This window comes from Callospermophilus lateralis, chromosome 1 (genome assembly GCF_048772815.1).
Source record: "Callospermophilus lateralis isolate mCalLat2 chromosome 1, mCalLat2.hap1, whole genome shotgun sequence".
Taxonomy (NCBI): Eukaryota; Metazoa; Chordata; class Mammalia; order Rodentia; family Sciuridae; genus Callospermophilus; species Callospermophilus lateralis.
In genome coordinates, this window is record NC_135305.1 from 204,115,873 (window position 1) to 204,134,635 (window position 18,763).

General features: G+C 51.3%; 1 protein-coding gene across 3 annotated transcripts in view; it reads left to right on the top strand.

Moving 5' to 3' along the window:
- Vipr1 (vasoactive intestinal peptide receptor 1) overlaps window positions 1-18,763 on the top strand; it is a 41,301-nt gene that overhangs the window by 20,155 nt on the left and 2,383 nt on the right. The window contains exons 4-10 of one of the 3 annotated variants that reach the window (XM_076869354.2): window positions 11,361-11,467; window positions 12,850-12,956; window positions 13,404-13,536; window positions 15,962-16,115; window positions 16,627-16,687; window positions 16,913-16,979; window positions 17,320-17,411. In XM_076869354.2, the coding sequence (XP_076725469.1) occupies window positions 11,361-11,467; window positions 12,850-12,956; window positions 13,404-13,536; window positions 15,962-16,115; window positions 16,627-16,687; window positions 16,913-16,979; window positions 17,320-17,411 (721 nt within the window). Of the gene's footprint in view, window positions 1-11,360; window positions 11,468-12,849; window positions 12,957-13,403; window positions 13,537-15,961; window positions 16,116-16,626; window positions 16,688-16,912; window positions 16,980-17,319; window positions 17,412-18,763 lie in introns of those variants that run through there. The other 2 variants (XM_076869364.2, XM_076869373.2) reach the window with 2 other exon arrangements.

Sequence of the window (18,763 nt, forward strand, 5' to 3'; positions counted from 1 at the left end):
GACTGACAGATGAGTTGAGGGATGGAGAAGACTGAGAGAGGATCAGGATGGATTTGACAGGACAAAGGGACAAACAGGATGGTTGAAGGGGAAGGGGAAGAATAGGAAGAATGGAGAGGAGGAGGTTATGGAAAAGATTGGGAGGAAAAGACAGGGTGAGGGAGACACAAATTTGGAGTGAGGTGGAGTTAGGGAGGAGCAAGTTGGATGGAGGGAGAAGGATGGATGGAGAGAAGTGAAAGAGGAACAGGATGGATGTAAAGGAATGAGAGAGGATCGGGATGTATGTACAGGACTGGGGTGAGGAACAGATTAGGAGGAGAGGACTGAGAAGGAACAGATTATTTGAGATAGCTAGAGGAGGAGAATATTAGATGTAGAGAACTGAGAGAGAAATAGGATGGATGGAGAGGACTGGGGTGAGGAAGAGATTGGGAGAGAAGACTGGTGAGGAGCAGGATGGATGAAGAGGAATGGGGAGGATCAGTAAAGATGGAAAGGATGAGGAACAGATTGGGAAGACAGGACTGAAGGAGGAGCAGGATGGATGATGGAGAGGAATAGGGGAGAAACACAAATTTGGGGTGAGGGTGTGTGAGGGAGGGTCAGGTTGGGTTGAGAGGACTGAGAATCAGGATGCATAGGAAGGAATGAGGGAGTCAGGATGGCTGGAGAGGGTGGATGGAGGAAGAGACTGGAATACGAGGACTAAAGAATAAGCAGAATGGCTGATATGACTGAAAGAGGATCAGGATGGATAGAGAGGGCTGAGAGGGGAACAGAATGGATGCAGAGGACTGAGTCCAGAGCCAGATGGATAGACAGGCCAGCTCAGTCCACTCCATCCATCTTGCTCCTCCAACATCCCTCATCACCACAGCCCTTTCTTTTCTTCTAGCCCTCTCCATTCAATGTCTTTCCTCAGGCTTCTCTATCCATCCTGCTCCTCCATCACGCCTCCTCTTCATAGCCCTCCTTCTTCAGTCCTCTGCATCCAGCCCTGCTCCTCTCTCAGTCTTCTCCATCTATTCTGCTCCTCGCATCAGTTCTCTCCATCATTCCTCAAAATAGCGCTTTCCCTTCTTCAGTCCTCTCTGTACAGCCTTGTTCTGCTCTCAGTCCTCTCCATCCATCCTGCACCTACCTCAGTCTTGTCCATTTGTACTGATTCATTCTTACTCCTTCTTCTTTCCTCAATGTTGACATAATGACATAATCCTTCATTCCTTCTCATTATCCACATTTCACTTCCACACTGCTCCTCCTTCACTACTCTTCATCCACAACAACCCTTTATCCACTCACTTCTCTCCTACCATCCTACATCTCCCCCGCCCCGCAGTACTCTCCATCCACCATGCTTCTTTCTAACTCTTCCACATCCTTGTTCAAGGTGGGTGGGAAGAAATATATGAGGAGAAGTGTAGAAGAGTGAGTGTGAGCATGGAGCACCATGGATGGAGAGGATTGAAGGAGGAGAAGGGTGGATAGAGAAGAATGAGGGAGGGTTAGGATGGATTAAGAGGACCAGGGGAAGTACATATTGAAAGTAGACATCTCAGGGAGTAGCAGGATATACAGAGAGGACTGAATGAAGAATTGGATGGATAGAAAGGACTGAGGGAGGAGCAGGGAAGATGGAGAGGACTGATGGAGCTGCAGGATGGATTGAAAGTACTAAGGGAAGTAGGAACATGGTAGAAGGAGAGGAGTGGATAAGAATCAGTATGGATGGAGAGGACTCAGAGTAAGGAACAGATTTGGAGGAAAAGAATGAGGGAAGCACAAGACAGATAGCCAGGAATGAGGAATAAACAGAAATGTGTAGGCTGAGGAGGAGTTAGGGAGGAGCAGGTTGGGTGGAGAAAATTGAGGGAGGAGCAAGATGGAAGAACAAAAGTGTGGAAGGACCAGGATATATGGTGAGGAATGAGAAAGTTTTGGATATGTGTAGAGGACTGGGGGTGGGGGACATAATAGGAAGAGAGGACTGAGGGAAGAGCAGGATGGATGAACAATAGAGAGGGAGGATCAGGATGGGTGGAGAAGACTAATATGAGAAATATTTTGGGAGAAGAATATTGAGAGAGGAGCAGGACAGAATGAGAGAACCAGGAGAGGAACAAACAACTAAGGGAGGAGCAGAAGTGATAAAGATGAATGAAGGAAAATCAGGATGGATGGAGAGGACTGGAGGAGGAACAGATTGGGAGGACAAGATGAGGAGCAGGGTGGATGGAGAGGACTGTGGGGAGGAGCAGACTAGAAAGAGAGGTCTAAGAGAAGAGCAGGATGGATGGAGGAGTGTGAAGGAGGAGCAGGATGGGAGGAAAGGACTAAGAGAGGAACACACTGAAATGAAAGGACTCCATGGAAAGAACTGGGAAAGGAGTAGGATAGATAAAGAGGAATACGAGAGGATCAGTAAGGATTCAAAAGACTGGGATGAGGAACAGATTGGAAGAAGAGGACTGAGGTAGGAGCAGAATGGGTGGAGAGATATGAAGGAGGAGCAGGATGGATGGAGAGTAGTGAGGAAGAAATAGAATGGATGTCAGTACTTGAGGGAGGAACAGATTGGAAGAGAAAACTGAGGGAGAAGCTGGGTGAGAGGAGAGAACTGAGGAGAACTGATAAAGAGGACTGAGGGAGGAGCAAGCAGGATGGGATGTACTGAGGGAGGAGCAGGATAAATGAAGAGGACTTGGGGGAGAACAGATTGGGAAGAAAAAACTGAAGGAAGACCAGGAGGGGTGTATAAGTACAGGAGAAATGAAAATTTTTTTTTTGTAAGGAGGAGTAGGATGGATGGAGAGGACTGAGCCAGGAGCTAGATGGATAGACAGGTCACCTCTGTCCTCACTATTCGTTCTGTTCCCCCAACACCCCTCACCCCCACAGCCCTCCTTCTTGTCTTACAGATCTCTCCATCCATTCCTGCTCGTACCCCAGTCCTCTCCACCCATTCTTCTCCTCTGTTAGTCCTCCCTCACCGTAACCTTTTTTCAGTTCTCTCCATCCACCCGGCTCCTCCATCATTCCTCATCTTCCACCTGGCTCCTCCATCATTCCTCATCATCATAGCCCTCCTTCTTCAGTCCTCTCCATCCAGCCCTGTTCCTCTCTGTTCGCTCTATCCATCCTGTTTCTCCATCATTCGTCTTCATCATATCCCTCCCTCTCCTTTTTCATTCCTCAGTTCAGTCCTGCTTCTCCCTCAGTCCTCTCCACCCTAATGCTCCATCCTCACTCCTTACTCTCCCCTCTACATTGACCATGACCCTCCATCATGCCTCCTCATCACATTGCTCCTCCATCCCTTTTCCTTTCCATACTGCTCCTCCATCACTGCTCCTCCAATAAAACAACCCTCTTTTTCATTCAGTCCTTCCTAACCATCCTACTCACACCTCAGTCTTTTCACCCACCATGTTTCTTCCTAGATCTTCCACATTCTGTTTCAGGGTGATTGGAGAGGATCATATGAAAAGAAACAGAGAGGAGTGGGCATGAGCATTGAGCAGCATGGATGGAGAGGACTGAGGGAGGAGGAGGATGAAGAGGGATGAGGGGGAATGAGGAGGTGGAGAGGACTGGATGAGAAAGAGATTGAGAGAAGATTACTGGGGGAGGAGAATAATGAATGAAGAGGTCTAAGGAAGTGCTAGGATTAGTGCAGAGAACCAAGGGAAGAGCAGGGTGGGAAAATAGCGCGGATGGGGAAGCAGGATGTATGGAGAGAACTGAGGGAGGAACAGAATGGAAGGAGAAAACTGAGAAGGAGGATAGATGGAAAGGAATGAGAGGATCAGGACTGATAGAGAGGGGTGAGGTGAGGAAGAGATTGGGAGGAGAGGACTGAAGGAAGAGCAGGATGGATGGAGAGGACTGGATGAGGAGTAGATTCAGTTGAGAGGGCTGAGTGATGAGAGGGAGAATGGAGAGGACTGAAGGAAAAGCCCGATGGATGTAGAGGACTGGAGGTAGGAGAAGATTGGGAGGAGAAGACCAATGGGAGGAACAGGGTGAGTGGAAAGGACTTGGAAAAAGTACAGATTGGGAGATACGTGAGGGAAGCACTGGATGGATGTAGAGGAGTGAGGGAGAAATAGAAATTTGGGGTGAAAAGGATTGAGGGAGGAGTAGGATGAATAGAGAAGAATGAGGGAGGATTGGTTAGGAGATGACTGGGGGAGGAGCAGGATTGATAGAGAGGAGTGAAGGAGGACCAAGATGGATGAAGAGGACTGGGAGCAGACCAGATTGGGTGGAAAGGACTGGATGGGAAACAGACTGGGAGAAGCACACTTACGGAGGAGCAGGATGGGAGGAGAGGGTTAAGGGAGAGAAGGATGGATGGAAAGGACTGTGGGAGGAGCAGGATTTATTGAGAGGACTGAGGTAAGATCAGGATGGATGGAGGAGACTGAGTGAAGGAACACATTGGGAGGAGAGGACTAAGGGAGGAACTGAATGGAAGGAGAGGAATGAGGGAGGATATAGTGATGGATGGAGATGACTGGGAGAGGAACAGATTGGAACAAAGATATTGATGGATTGATATAGGAGTGGAATGTTAGGAGAGGTCTGAGGGAGGAGGTTGAAGAGATCTGAGGGAGAGCTGGAGGGACAGAGAGGACTGATGGATGGACAAGTCACCATCCATCCTGTTTCTCAACACTCCTACTTGCCACAGCCCTTCTTCTCTCACAGGCCTCTCTATCTAGACTTGCTCTTACCTAAGTTCTATTCATACATTATGATCCTCTCTCAATCCTCTCCATCCATCCTTCTCCCACCTCAGTCCTCTCTATCCATCCTGATCCTCCTTCTTCTTCCTCTCCATCCATCCTGCTTCTTTCTGTCCTCTTCATCCACCATGCCCCTCTTCCTCATTTGCATTTATCTTTCATCTCCTTTCCTTTACACACTGCTCCTTCTTCATTTCCCCTCATCCACAACAATCTTCTTTCCAGGTAGACATCTCCAACCATACTACTCCCACCTTGGTCCTCTCTATCCACCATGCTGCCTCCTGACCCTTCCACATTTGGGATCAAGAACTGAAGGTTGAATAGGTTCAAGGGAAAGAACTGAGGGAGGAGCAGAGTCATTGAAGAAGGACCAAAGAAGCCAGATGCCTGGAGACAACTGCAAGGAACATAGGGTTGAATTAGAGGAATAAATCAAGTGGATGCAGAGGACAATGTGGGAGTGGGAGTAACAGGGATGGAAAGGTCCTAGAGAAGGACGAATGATGCAAATGGAGAAAACTGAGCAAGGAGGACAATGAGTGGAGAAGACTGAGGGATGTTGCTCTTTTTATGAGTTGGCATGATGGAAGGGAGCTGTTGATAGGAAGGACTAAGGGAGGATCACTGTGAATGGAATACAGTGAGAATTTTTGTGGGTGAGGAATTATGGAGGAGCAGGAGGTGGGTATAGTGGACTAAAGGAAGAGCAGGTTTTATGGGTAAGGATGAAGGAGAACAGTCTGAATAGAGAGGACTGAGGGAGGAACAGGATTGCTTTTAGATGAGTAGTGTGAAGGTGAAGGAGGAGAGATGGGAAGGAGAAGCCTGGAAGGAAAGCAGGAGGGAGGGGGAAATGGGGCTGGGTGGAGAGGAGCACAACAGGAGCAGGTTGGATATGAAGGGAGTGAGCAGCAAGTTATGGCTGATGGAGGGGCAGGATGTGTGCGGATGAAGAAGAGGGAGGATGAGGGTGAATGAAGATGTATGAGGAGTAATGAAGAAGGAGGAAGATTGGAGAGGAGTGAGAGTAGAGCAGGGTGAATGGAGAGGAATGAGGGATGGGCCAAGTGGATGGGCATGAGTGAGGGAAGGGAAGGGTTGATGGAGAGGCCAGCAGAATATCAGAGTCTACAAAGAGGACTGGAGAAGGTGTCAAGAGTAGTGAGCATGGAGCAGTCGAATGCAGAGAGCTGAAGGAGGAATTAGCTGAACTGAGAGGAATGTGCAAATAGCAGGGTCGATGCAAAGGATAGAGCGAGGAGCAGTGTGGGGGGTGAGGACACATGGACTTCCTACTCAATGAGAGCGTGTGAGGCCTCAGAGAGTTGCAGGCTATCTGGAGAGGTCTGAGGTAGGAACATGGTAAAGGGAGAGGACCGAGGGAGGAACAGCATGGATTAGGAGAGGGAGGCGAGGACTAGATGGACAATACGGAAAGAGGAGCAGGTTGGATGTGGAGTGCTGATGAGGAATGTGGGGTGAAGGATGGTGGATGGAGAGGATTGAGGCAGGAGGGGCATGGATGAGTAGGAGCGAGGGAAGTTCAGAACAATGGAGAGGTCGGAGGGATGAGGATGGATTTAGAGGACTGAGGGAGGTGCTGGGTAATCAGTGTAGTCCTGGGGCAGGAGCAGTATGGATGCAGAGGGAGATGAGGGAGGAGGGAGGAGTCAGATGAGGATTGAGGGAGGAGTCAGATGGAGGGAGATGACGGAGGGAGGAGCAGTGTGGATGGGGAAGACCTAAGGAGTTGCCAGGGTGACAAGGCAGAGTGAGGGAGGTGGCAGATAGAGGGCAGGACTGAAGGGAGAGCAGGCACAGGGTGGATGTTGGGGACTGAGGGAAGCAGAGCCTGGATGGTGAGTACTGAGGGAGGGACAAGATGGACTTGGGGAGGATGAGGGAGGAGCAGGATGTTTGTCAATGAGTAGGAGGAGTCAGGAAGAATCGGTGTGTAAGATAGTACTCTGTGGGGAATGGGGTGAATGAGGAGAAATTAGGGAGGAGCAGGATGGACAGAGAAGACTGAGGAGTGAGGGAAGAGTAGGCTGGATGGTGAGTACTGAGGGAAGACTAGGTTTGCTGTGGATGAAGAGGAGTGAGGGAGGCTCAGGGGTCATGGAGAGGACTGAAGCAGGAGCATGGTTAGAGGTGTGAGGAAGGACGGAGAGCACTGGGGGAGGAACAGGGTGTATGAAGAGGACCTAAGGGATGAGCGGGGTGGATGGGGAGGACTGCGTTTGGAGCAGTAAGGGGGGATCAGGGTCAATGAGGAGGACTGATGGAGGAGAGGAGCAGCGTGGATGTGGGAGACAGGGAGAAGGAGGGTGGATAAGGAGGAGTGAGGGTCCCGCAGGGTGAACTGAGAGGACTGAGGGAGAATCGGGGTGTAAGAGTGATGGAGGAGCTGGGTGGGTGGAGAGGACTGAGAGAAGAGCAGATTGGATGGGGAAGACTAAAGGTGGAGCAGGGTTGAGGAGGCAGAGGGAGGGAGGGGAGATCAGGGCCTTGATAAGGTTTCAGCAGATGTCCCTCACTTCAGGTGACTTTAGTCCTCCTGTTTGTAAAGTGGAGATAGAAGGTAGAACAAATGGTCTCTTTGGCCTGTGCCAGGTTTTCCTCAATGCTAAGGGTTGTGACCTTCACTGTGAAGGGCAGACCTTGAAGCGCCCTCTAAGAATCTGGAAGCAGTAAGGTGAGCCTTATTCCAGGTCAGCATCCCCCTTATCCAGCCCTTCTCCAGTGAGGACCTAGGGGCCTGGGCTGGTGGGAGATGAGCTCCTCTGGCAGACCCCATATTGAGTCCCAAGAGCAGAGTCTGACAATCAGCCTTCTCCAAGCATCAACTAAATGCTTCCTCTCCATGTGCTACTTCCTTCTGTCCCTGCCGGAATGTATCTAGGCAGCTCCTTTGCTTAAGAACTCAGACTCCAGTTCACCATCTGACTGACCTCAACAGGACCCATTCGGTGGCTTTGTGCAAATGAGAAAAAAGCAGGTCTTCTTCAGGTGGAATCAGCCTCTCAACAGAGCTCACCTAGTGGCAACCTGAACGTGAATTCAGTTTTAGTCTGTCATTCATCAGCCAGACGTCACATGCAGTGAACAACCTGTACAGCTAACTCAGAGGACCTCACTCTAAAAATGACGGAGACTGTGGCTGGAGCTGAAAACATATCTGGGCATTGAGGCAAAGAAGGCATGAAGAACTGGCCTTAAATTCCAAAGGGGGATGTTTGCAAGAGTGGGGTAGGGATGAAGTTCTCCTGCCCCTTTGGATAACTCCCCTAGGAAGACCTGGTTCTACAGGAAAAGTCAAAGAAAGCTTATAGAAGATAAAAAATCTTGGTGGGTTAGAAGTCATCTATTTAGACTGGATATAATACCTGGGGGAGAGGGGCTGGCTAGGCAAGTGATTGCTCATTAAGGTACCAAAATGTTTATGGTGGTTTCTTTCTTTAGTTTGTAATATGCATACATATATCTGTGTGTTTGGTTTTTGGAGATGAAACCCAGGTCCTCAAGCAGGCTAGGCAATCATCCTACCACTGAGCTACATCTCCAGACCTTTTGAGATAGGGTCTTGCTATGTTTCCCAGTCTGATCTCAAACTCACAATGCACCTGCATCGGCCTCCAGAGTAGCTGGGATTACAGGCATGCACTGCTGCACCTGTTTCATCTGTGGGGCTTTTACCTTTAAATATTTGAAGGATTTTTTTAGAATAAAAAATAAGATGGTTATTTTGGTTTGAAAAACAAATACACAGTCTATGTCAGCTATGTCTGCAGAGTCTGTGAGCACCCTCTTTCCCCTACACAGTTCTTGATTCCAATCTAAGAAGTTTACACTTGCTAACTGGATGGGGAACCCTAGACACATCTCCACAGGAGAGTACTAGGGTCAGGTATGGATGCTAGAACTATCCCTCTAGTTATCTCAGGGTGGTGATCTGGTTGGGAGGCTCAGGAAAGCAGACAGACCCATCAGGAGGCTCCTACCTAAGCCAGGGAAGACAAGATACAGTAGAATTGAAGAAAAAAGAATCTGGGTCAGGACTTGTGGATCCTGGAGGAGGAGAAGAGAAACAAAAATTTCCTAATTTCTGGCTCAAGTCACTGAGCAGCAAATTTTAGAAGACAGAGAACCCCGGAGAGGAGAGGGATGTGACTACTTTGTGAGCCATTGGTGAGTGGGAGGAAACAGAATGTGGGGCATCCCTGTGAGCTCAGGATTAAAGTCCCTTGGCCATTCCCTCCCACCCCCTGTATCCCCCCTGCAGACACAGAGCTAAATGGCAGAGACTTGGCTGCTCCTTGGGTCCCATGGTGACTGCCTCAAGTGAAATCCCCTCAAGAGTAGCTCTCTTTGTGGCCTAGGCCACTCTCCCAGGCTCCTCAAAGAGGCCGCCTGCTCTCCCTTCCCCAATTACCTAGAGCGGCCATGGCTCCAGAGGACAAGGTGGCTCCCTTTGGCCACTGCCAGGAGCCCAGATAGATCTGGAGTCAGGCTGGCTTGAGACTGTAGCTTTCTTGCTGTAACTGAGCAAGTTACTTCCTCTCTTAGCCTTTGGTTCCCCATTTTTTTGCAGGACTAGTGATAACTCCCAATCCTTGGCCTTAATACGTTAATGTTTGTCCAACACACACACACACACACACACATACACACACACACACACACAGAGCATGTGAAGCTACTGTGTAGACACTCATGAGTCACCCAGTCTTGCAAAGCATAAGTGTGATAATATCAGGTGCCCGCTCTGTCCTTGAGCCTGACCTTTTGAGCCCTGATCCATCTGGTGGAAAGGGAACCCAACATTTTAATGCCCCTGCTTCAAGGCTGATTGATTTGGCCTGTCTCTCTCTTCTACTTACCCAATACCTAGTGGGTGGAGTCCCCAGAAGAATTGATCCCGAGTGGGAGGCAAGGCCTCGGGGCCTTGGGTGTAAACCTTAGAGCTGGGGTGAGGCAGAGCTGCAGTTTGAAAGGGACTTACTGAAGGCTGCAGGCCGGGCCCACCTTCAGCCACAATGACAGGAAGTGGAGAGGGCTGAGAGGGGGCTACTAGAGACCGCTCAGTCCTACAAGCCTCCATGGCAGTGTGGTTGGGAATCCTGGGCAGCAGACGCTGCCAAGGCAGGAAACCCAGCCCAGAGCCCTTTCCCCCAGCCACCTAGTCCCTAGGCCACTGCTCCTCACTGGCTCTCCTCCCCAAGCCCCAGCTGCCCAACGCCCCACACATAAAGTAGGACGATAAGGACCTCTTTCAAAGCAATGTCTGGAGGCTCCTGTGGCTTGCTCCAGAAAAAGTGACTATGGAGTCACCTGGTGTATTCCAGGCACAGGGCAAAATTTGGGAATATTAAAACACTCTTGTACAGAGACCCTCCCTGGGTTCACAGGACAGCTCAACCCCTCCTGTGGCTCTGCACCCGGACATGGAAACAAGTTCTCAGGTCCCCCCAGTGCAGGCAAGGGACAAGCTTACCTGACAGGACTTGGGAGAACAGACCAGCTCAGCTCCACCCTGCCCTCAAGTGACCTTGAGCAAGGTACCAACCTCGTAGAGCCTCCCCTTCTCAAGTGTGAAATGGAGTTACCTTCCTCATGGGGTGGGTGCAGGATTAAAGTGCTCTGTCCAACTCTGACACATGGAAAGGTCAAAACTGGCCATTCTGATGAGGCTACTGCTGCTGCTGTTGATGATGGTGATGGTGATAGGGGTCCTGTGGGGGAGGGGCACTCTACTGTCCCCCCCATTGTCTATTCAGCCCCTCCTCTCTCTCTGAGGGGAGAAGACACCTCCCTAGGCCTAAAGAGTGGGGAGCCTTGGTGTACCCCCCATCTCACATGCCCCCTTAGCAATCCTGCCCTTTGCTGCACAGAGACTTGATGGAGCGTGCCCTGGAGCCCCAGCCACAACTTGTTTCAGCTTCAAGATCCTGCAGTGCTGCCCTGCTTGAGTGCCCTCTCACATGCATTGCCTTGCAGTTTCCCCTGCCAAGAACCCCTTACTTCTCCATTTATGAGAATTTCTGATCTGTACCCTTATCAGGTGTCCTCCACCCCCCACCCTGTCCACCTCTACCTTTGGTCCCTCTCCAGAAGCACATCTGAACATGTGGGAGGATGTGGCCTCACAGCCCCACCTAGGTTGACCAAGGAGGACTAGGCTGATATGGCCTCCTGCCTGAGCTCTGGCCCAGTGACAAGGGTCAGTGTTCAGCTCATGGCAAGGGTCAGGGGTCCTTCTGTGATGATGATCCAGTTGAGTCTGTGACAATAATAGAATTTACATTTCCCCTGGAATGAGGGTTGGTCATGATAAGGGGTAGGACGAAGCCCAGGAGTGTATGCTCTGATTCTGCTGTCTGTTCAGAAGGTCCCCTGGCACTCTGAAGGGGCTCCTCCCTGCCTCAGGTGCCCTGAGGGTCTGAATGAGAGCAGCTGGACCCTGGCAGCACCAGGAGTCAGTGGGAATAGGACTGTAATCTGCCTTGTGCCCAGCACAGAGGCAGCCAGGCCCCTGTGGCCTGCTCCAGGGACTAGTCCTCCTCCTGGTCTCAGCCTCTCTCCTCCCTGCTCTTCTCTCCCGTCTAGGCCGCAACGTGAGCCGCAGCTGCACAGATGAGGGCTGGACACAGCTGGAGCCTGGCCCCTACCCTATTGCCTGTGGCTTGGATGACAAGGCATCAAGTTTGGATGAGGTGGGCCTCAGTGCACCCTCCCCCCACCCCCAGCTCACCTCAGCCCACCCATGCTCCTTTCGGCCTCCCCTGAGGTTGCCATGTGTGCAGGAGCTGGACTCCTGGGACCCGCCCTCCAAGACTCCCTCTCCAAGCATGGGTTTCTGGAGACTCATCCCCTCAATCCCCCTGACCGGGTGCATTGCAGGTGAGGGTGGTTCATGAGGACAGCACACAGGAAGCTGTCCCCAGTAGAAGAAGCTGAAGCAGTAACCACAAGCTAGGCCACCCCACTGTCTTGAGGGAGCCCGGTTCCACCCTGGGGGTAGCACGGCAAGCAGATACCATCACCCTATTGTGACCAGATGGAAATTGAGGTGCAAAAAGAACCAGCCTCAGATACCCAACATCACATCAGGGACAGGATAGGAAAAGGGCACATTGTCCTCAGTCTGAGGACAGGGATCTGTCCCTGAAGCAAGTAGAGCACAGGTAGTCTCTGTAGAGATTTGAGGAACCACTGGGTAATATGGATGTGAAGGCTGGATGATAACAGTAGTCCTTAGCTAAAAGCCCCTCACTGCTTTGGGGTGTAAACATCCCTGTGGGTCTGTGATGACATCTGCCCCAAGACACCCCATCAGACAGCTTTCGTGTCTCTGAAGAGAGTAGTAATTTCCTGAAAGGCTTCTAAAGCCTATCAGAGCCTTTGGCCCTAACTCCCCAGAATCCCTCTTAACCCCTTACCTCTCCTTAGGCATAATGTGGGTCATGGAGGAGAAAGTGGGGCTCACCAAGAGACTGTCACTCTGCATGTGTGTCCATAGGGAGGGCACTGAGGGAGGGAGCCAAGTGAGAAGCCTTGGGATCCAGTGTTGTCCTGTCTCCTACAGAAAGGCTAGATTTTTCTCACCCTGCTGCCCCCAAATACTGGGAACCCATGGGAAATTACGCCCCGTATCTTCTTTAACATTCTGCACTCCCTGTGTGCCTCCCCGAGCTACATAGAAAGAGGGCTTCATGTGCAGGTCTGAAAGGACAGCAGCCTTGGTCTCCTGGGGCCCGGAGCCCAGAGTTGGCACAGCAGGGCCAGACACATGACTGAAGAATGAATGAATCAACAAGTGGAATGTGTGAGGTCTCCATTCTGTCCCTCACTGACACATCCCTCTTGAAGAGAGGGAGTGACTTCAACCTTCACCACACCCCGGGACATGGTTCTGTCCTGGAAACTGAAGGGGGTTGGTGTTAGGGGGTTGGTGGCACAAAGGGCACTGCTCAGCTCTTCTTGGGAGCCCTGGGCCACAGCCTCCTCATCTGCCAGGGTCCAGCAGGCAGAGTGTAGAGCCCCTAGGTGAGCCCACCTTGCCCCCGACCCAAGATCCTTGCCTGCCTCCCTCCAGCAGCAGCAGACAATGTTCTACCACTCCGTGAAGACTGGCTACACTATCGGCTACAGCCTGTCCCTTGCCACGCTTCTGATCGCCACCGCAATTTTGAGCCTGTTCAGGTAAGACCCCGTCTGGGCATTAGGCCTCAAAGCAGTCCCAACGAGTATCATTCCCATGGTTGAGCCCAGCCTCTGCACTGTCAAACCCCAAGCTAGTTCACAGTCCCTGTCCCAGCCCTCCTCAGAGGCCAGCCTCCTCTGGATGGCAGGTGGTCAAGATGTGCCATCTGCTGCAGCCTAAGTCACCCACAGGATGGCCTATAGCTGTAGATATGGCACCAGAGGTTGGGTACACCCTGGCTGAGGCTCCTTGGATGCACAAAAGAGTGGGGTTCATGAAGTTGGGCCCCATGAAGTTTGGGATGGGACCCCCTTGGAGGCCAGACCTGTACTCTAGAGCCCACATGCTTCTCAGCCCCACCCCTTTAATCAGAGCACAGGTCCATGTTGGCTGGGATGAGTGTCCGAGGTCTTTCCAGCCTCCCTTAATCTGCCTGCCCCATGCAGGAAGCTCCACTGCACGCGGAACTACATCCACACGCATCTCTTCGTATCCTTCATCCTGAGGGCTGCTGCCGTCTTCATCAAAGACTTGGCCCTCTTCGACAGCGGGAACTCAGACCACTGTTCTGAGGGCTCGGTGAGGACTCTGCCCTGGCCCGCTCCCTCAGTCTTGCCTTCATCTTTAATCATGTGAATCTCCTCTTCCTCCCTACTTCTCTCCTCTCCCTTCCCTCTCCCTCCCTCCTCCTACCCTGCCCTCCTTCCCTCTTCTTTCTCACTCTGTCTTTCTCTCCAGGAATGGCCAACCCCTCTACCCAACTCCTTAATAGCTCCTCAAATCTCACTCCTCTCCCAGCACCCTACAGACCTTTCCTGCCAGTGAGCAACACAGGTGGAAAGCAGAACATCTCACAGCCACAGCCTAGGGCCTACACCCTACCTCCACTGCTAACATTCTGTTGGCCTTGAAAATTCCCTGCCTTAGTTTCCCCATCTGCACAAGAACTTCCAAGATTCCTCCAACTCCATCCTCTGCCATCTGCAACAGGGCTCTGCTCACCGTGCCACCCTTCCTACTCCCCACCCTCTCCTCTTGCCATCTGGACTCCATCCAAACACTGTTCTGAAGCCTTCCTCTTCTGTTCTTCCCCTGCCCTCGGTCTAGTTCTGGACCTTCCTGTGGAGGGGAGGTTAAGGGAGCCTCTAGGGAACTAATTGCTAGTCGCTAATTGCTAGTCACTCCAAGTGATTCTGGGCCAAAGACCCCTCTCTGGGTGTCCCTGTCCTGGGACAGAGAGCTTGAGAGTAGCCCTAGCTCTGTCCCCGTCCCTTGTGATCAAGGACTCATTGTTTCGTGAGTGATCCAAGAGAAAGTCCCTAATATCAAGAGTCAGCAATACCTTCCCCCAAGGAATGAACCTATGATGGTGGAATCTCAGGTATCTCAAGAAGAAGGGAAGAAAACCCAATGTTCATTTCACAAGGTGGGGACCAAGTGCAGTAGGGACCTCAGAGCCTGGGGAGCAGCCTGTGGCCTCCAGCACACTTGCTGAGGATAATTGTGAAAACTGTCTTCCCAGTTCATTTTATTAGCAGCCCTGGGAAACTTTTCTATGGCTAAGGAAAAGCACAGAAAATTGTCCTGTTAAAGAACTGAGTATGCTTGTTGTAAAGCTAATGATGGGGAAAGGTAGGGAAGCAAGCACACCTTGCAGCTGGAGGGACAGAAATGTGGCCTAAGGAAGGACTTCCCATCCCTAGGGAGGGAATATGAAGCTCCTCTCTGAGGATATCTCAAAACCAAGGGAATGAGAAAGAAGGGTGGGAACCTATATTCTGGGTACAAGGAAGTAGAAGAGAAGGGTAGCTTTAAGCCCTGGCTCACAAGCATCTTGGTTTCATCTGAAATAGAGACTGTTTCTGGGAGGGGACAAAAGGCCCAGAAGACTTTCCAGTCATGCCAGATGGGCCACCCAGAATCCACTGATTGCTCTACTCAAGGGTCTCCCTGACTCCTTCATTGTCCTTACCTCCCTGGGGAACCCATTCATCCAGTAGCTCCATTGGCCCCCAGAGAAATGGCCACCCCTTCCCTCTTTTTCTTTTGCTCATTTCTACTTCTTTCTCCTCTACCTTCTTCTCAGTCCCAGTCTCTCCTCCACACTTCCTTGGCCCCACTCCACAGTCCACAGCCTGCACCCCCAGGCAGTCAGTAGACTCCTGAAAACTCAAGCAAGACTTTGCCCTCATATTTCTCCCAGCTACTTTCAGTCCTAATTGGAATAAGATGAATGCGTGGGGACAGAGGATGGGAAGGGGATGGGATGGTGGGTGAATGGGTAAATGGTAAATGGGTCCATGGGCAGAAAGAGAGATGGATTAAGTAAGGAAGATTGAAGAGATGATGGGTGAGGGGTAGGAGGGTAGGCAGGTGGAGGAATGGATGCATGAGTGGGTTGATGGGTGGATGGATAGGTGAAAGGATGGCTAGCTGGGTAAGTGGGTAAGGTTGGTAGATGAATGGAGAGAGATATAGGCAAGTGAGGGAATGGATTGATGGTGGGGAAGATGAATAGATGATAGATGAATGCATGGATAGCAGATGAACAGATGACTTGGTGACAAATGTCTAATGGGTGCGTAAATGGATGGACAATTAAAATTGCTGACTTGCTGGGTGCAGTGGCGTAAACCTATAATCTCAGCAGCTCAGAAGACTGAGGCAGGAAGATCTTGAGTTCAAAGCCAACCTCAGCAAAAGTGCTTCAGTGAGATCTTGTCTCTAAATAAAATACAAAATAGGGCTAGGGATATGGCTCAGTGGTCGAGTGCCCCTGAGTTCAATCCTGGGACCCACCCCCCAAAAAGAATTGCTAATTTATCTCAAAGCATCAGATGATCTAAAATCAGGAATGGTGGGAAAATCACCAGGTACATTCTAAAACAACAAAGAGATTAAGTTAGCTAGGCCACAACTTGTTTGTCCCTGCCCCTGAGCAGAATTATGGGTAATAAGGGATCCCTGCTAGCCCTAATGAACCCCCTTTTTCTCCTCCCTGCAGGTGGGCTGTAAGGCAGCCGTGGTCTTTTTCCAGTACTGTGTCATGGCCAACTTCTTCTGGCTGCTGGTGGAGGGCCTCTACCTGCATACCCTGCTTGCCGTCTCCTTCTTCTCCGAGCGGAAGTACTTCTGGGGGTACATACTCATCGGCTGGGGTATGGTACCAGGGAGGGCTGTCAGGCTGGGAACAGAGGGGGCAAGGCCTGGGAAGTTCACTGGGGGAGGGTGCCAGCCCAACCCACAGTCTTAGTTGCTGCCTACAAGGATCTTGACCAAGGATAATAAAAGTTACTGGAATATCTGACCCTGGGACAGGAGCCCTTAGGCTGCAGATGCAACTGGGGTAACTCTGAGGGACAGATCAGCTTTCCATTTTCTCTTTAGTCACTGTCACATGCAGAGCCACTGCTAATCTGCAAGATGCCTATCAAAATTAGAAAAAGACTGTCCCTCACGGTGGGACACAGCCCTATGGACACACAACTTTGCCACCTTGAGCATCTTTGCACAAGGAAAACCCCTTGCAACCACAGACAGCAGCCCTGAACCACACCCTTTTCTCTCACCCCCTTCTCTCTGGTTCTTTGCCCTAAATCTCTCCCTCGGTTCTTCTACCCTTGCTTCCTGTGCCCTCTCCTCTCTTTCTCTCTCCTTTGTCCCTGACAGGGGTGCCCAGCACATTCACCATGGTGTGGACCATCATCAGGATCCAGTTTGAGGATTATGGGTGAGCGGTCACCCTGCCCCCACCCCTCGGCTTCCATCACTTGGGTGAGATCCCCTGGGTGGAATGGCAGGTGGACAGTGTCCCCCAGAGGGGAGGTTGGAGGGAAGAACAGACTCTGGGCCCATTGTCTCTAGGGCTTGGGGCAAAGCCAGGGACAGTGGGGGTGACTGCTGACTCTCTGGGACTGAGGACAATCTCTTGTTCCCCTGCTCATACTCTAATCAGGTGCTGGGACACCATCAACTCCTCATTGTGGTGGATCATAAAGGCCCCCATCCTCACCTCCATCTTGGTAAGGCTTCCTCCCACCCCGTGGAGTTGGAGAAACTCAGACCCAGATTGGAAGGGCAACTTCCCTCAGGTCACACAGGAAATTCGTGTCAGGTCAGAGCTCAACTGTAGGCTTCCCACTGCCTGATATGGGGTCATCCGATCTCCATGCCCCCAGCTCTTCCCCTAGAGTAAATGGGTTGGGAGGCACGGTCATTAGAGATGTGAAGTAGAGGTCCCAGATGACCACCCCAAAGAGGGAAGAGCTAGTGAGGGGCAGCAGAACCCCAGACAGGCCATCAGCCTGGAAGACGAAACATCCCCTCTCTGAGTGACCAACCGCCAGGTCCCCATTCCACCAGGTGAACTTCGTCCTGTTTATTTGCATCATCCGAATCCTGGTTCAGAAACTGCGACCCCCCGATATCGGGAAGAATGACAGCAGTCCATACTCGTGAGTGTGGGCCCAGTGCTCTTGTCCCCTACCTCCTCTCACCCCAGCCCTCAAATCCCCTTGCATCCCCTTGAAGAACCCCTGTCCCCAAACCTCCAGAGTCACCAAAAAAGCCACATTGCTCTTGCCCACCTTCATTCCATGGCCTGGCTCAGCCTACCAGTGTCCCTTTTCCTGCCCACCTCACCAGGCTGCCCTCAGAATCCCTTGTCTGCTTCTTCTCCACTAGCTCACCTGGCGTCGTTCCCAGGTACACATCGTTGTCAAGCCACAGAGCTCAAGAGGACAGAGATAACCTGTGTCTTGTTCGTACTGTGTACCCAGTCCCTGGCATGTGCATGGTACAGAAAAGGGGTGCAATAAATGCATGGCAGATGAAAGCCCTAGGGGAGTCCCCAGTCTACCAGTGTGACAGCCATGTTCAGACTCAGTATTATAATAAGGACATCTGCAATTTACATGTACTAAGGGATCTCCATGCATCATCTCATGTGTCCACACAATCCCCTGTAAAACTGCTCTCCAGGGCTCGGGATCACATGATCATAGGCAGGGAGAAAGGGGAATCATGTCCATGGGACAGTAAATATGTTCCTTGCTTGGAAAGGCATGAGGGCTGTTCCCTGTGCTTGCGAGGACTAGAGACAGAGGCAGGTTTTTATTGGAGCAACAGGATTGAAAAGCAGAAATAAAGAAATGTGAAAATATGAAAAGGGCTTTGGGAAGGTGAGTAGGGTCTGCATGCCCAGAGACAGGAACAGGAGATTGAGCATCCGTGCTGTGCAGACAAGACAAAGCTGGCAGTGCCACATGGGATTTCTGGTCCTGGGATCTTAGAATGTTCTTGGCCCGGCTTTTCTTTCGACATTGTGATGCTGTGGCTCCAGATTCCAGCTCTAATGTCACGAGCTGCTGGATTTAGGATTCTATTCTGGAATCGTGTGATTCTCTCTGATGAGACTTAAGACTCACGTCCCTGGTGTGACCGCGTCCTCTCCTGCCTGCCAAGCGTGTAGGTGGAGCATCCCCTCCTTTTGAAGAAGGGAAGGCCCAGTGAGGGTCTGCAATCTGCTGAGGAGCAGCACATCCGGTTGTGCACGCTCACCCTCTCCTCTGCCCGTGGAGCCTCATTTCCCCCAACATGCAAATGGGCTTGAATCTGAGGGAAAGAATCTGAGCTGGGCCTGGCCAGGTCCGTGTGGGTGAGATAGATGGGATGGGAACAGCTGTCATCAGGCAGAAGGGGTGGCAAGAGCTGGAGATGGCGCTCCCCGAGGAGGGGCTGTCAGCTCCCACTCTCCACCTCCCCATAAGCCTTCAATTTAAAGAAAGCCTCCATCTGTCAGCCTCAG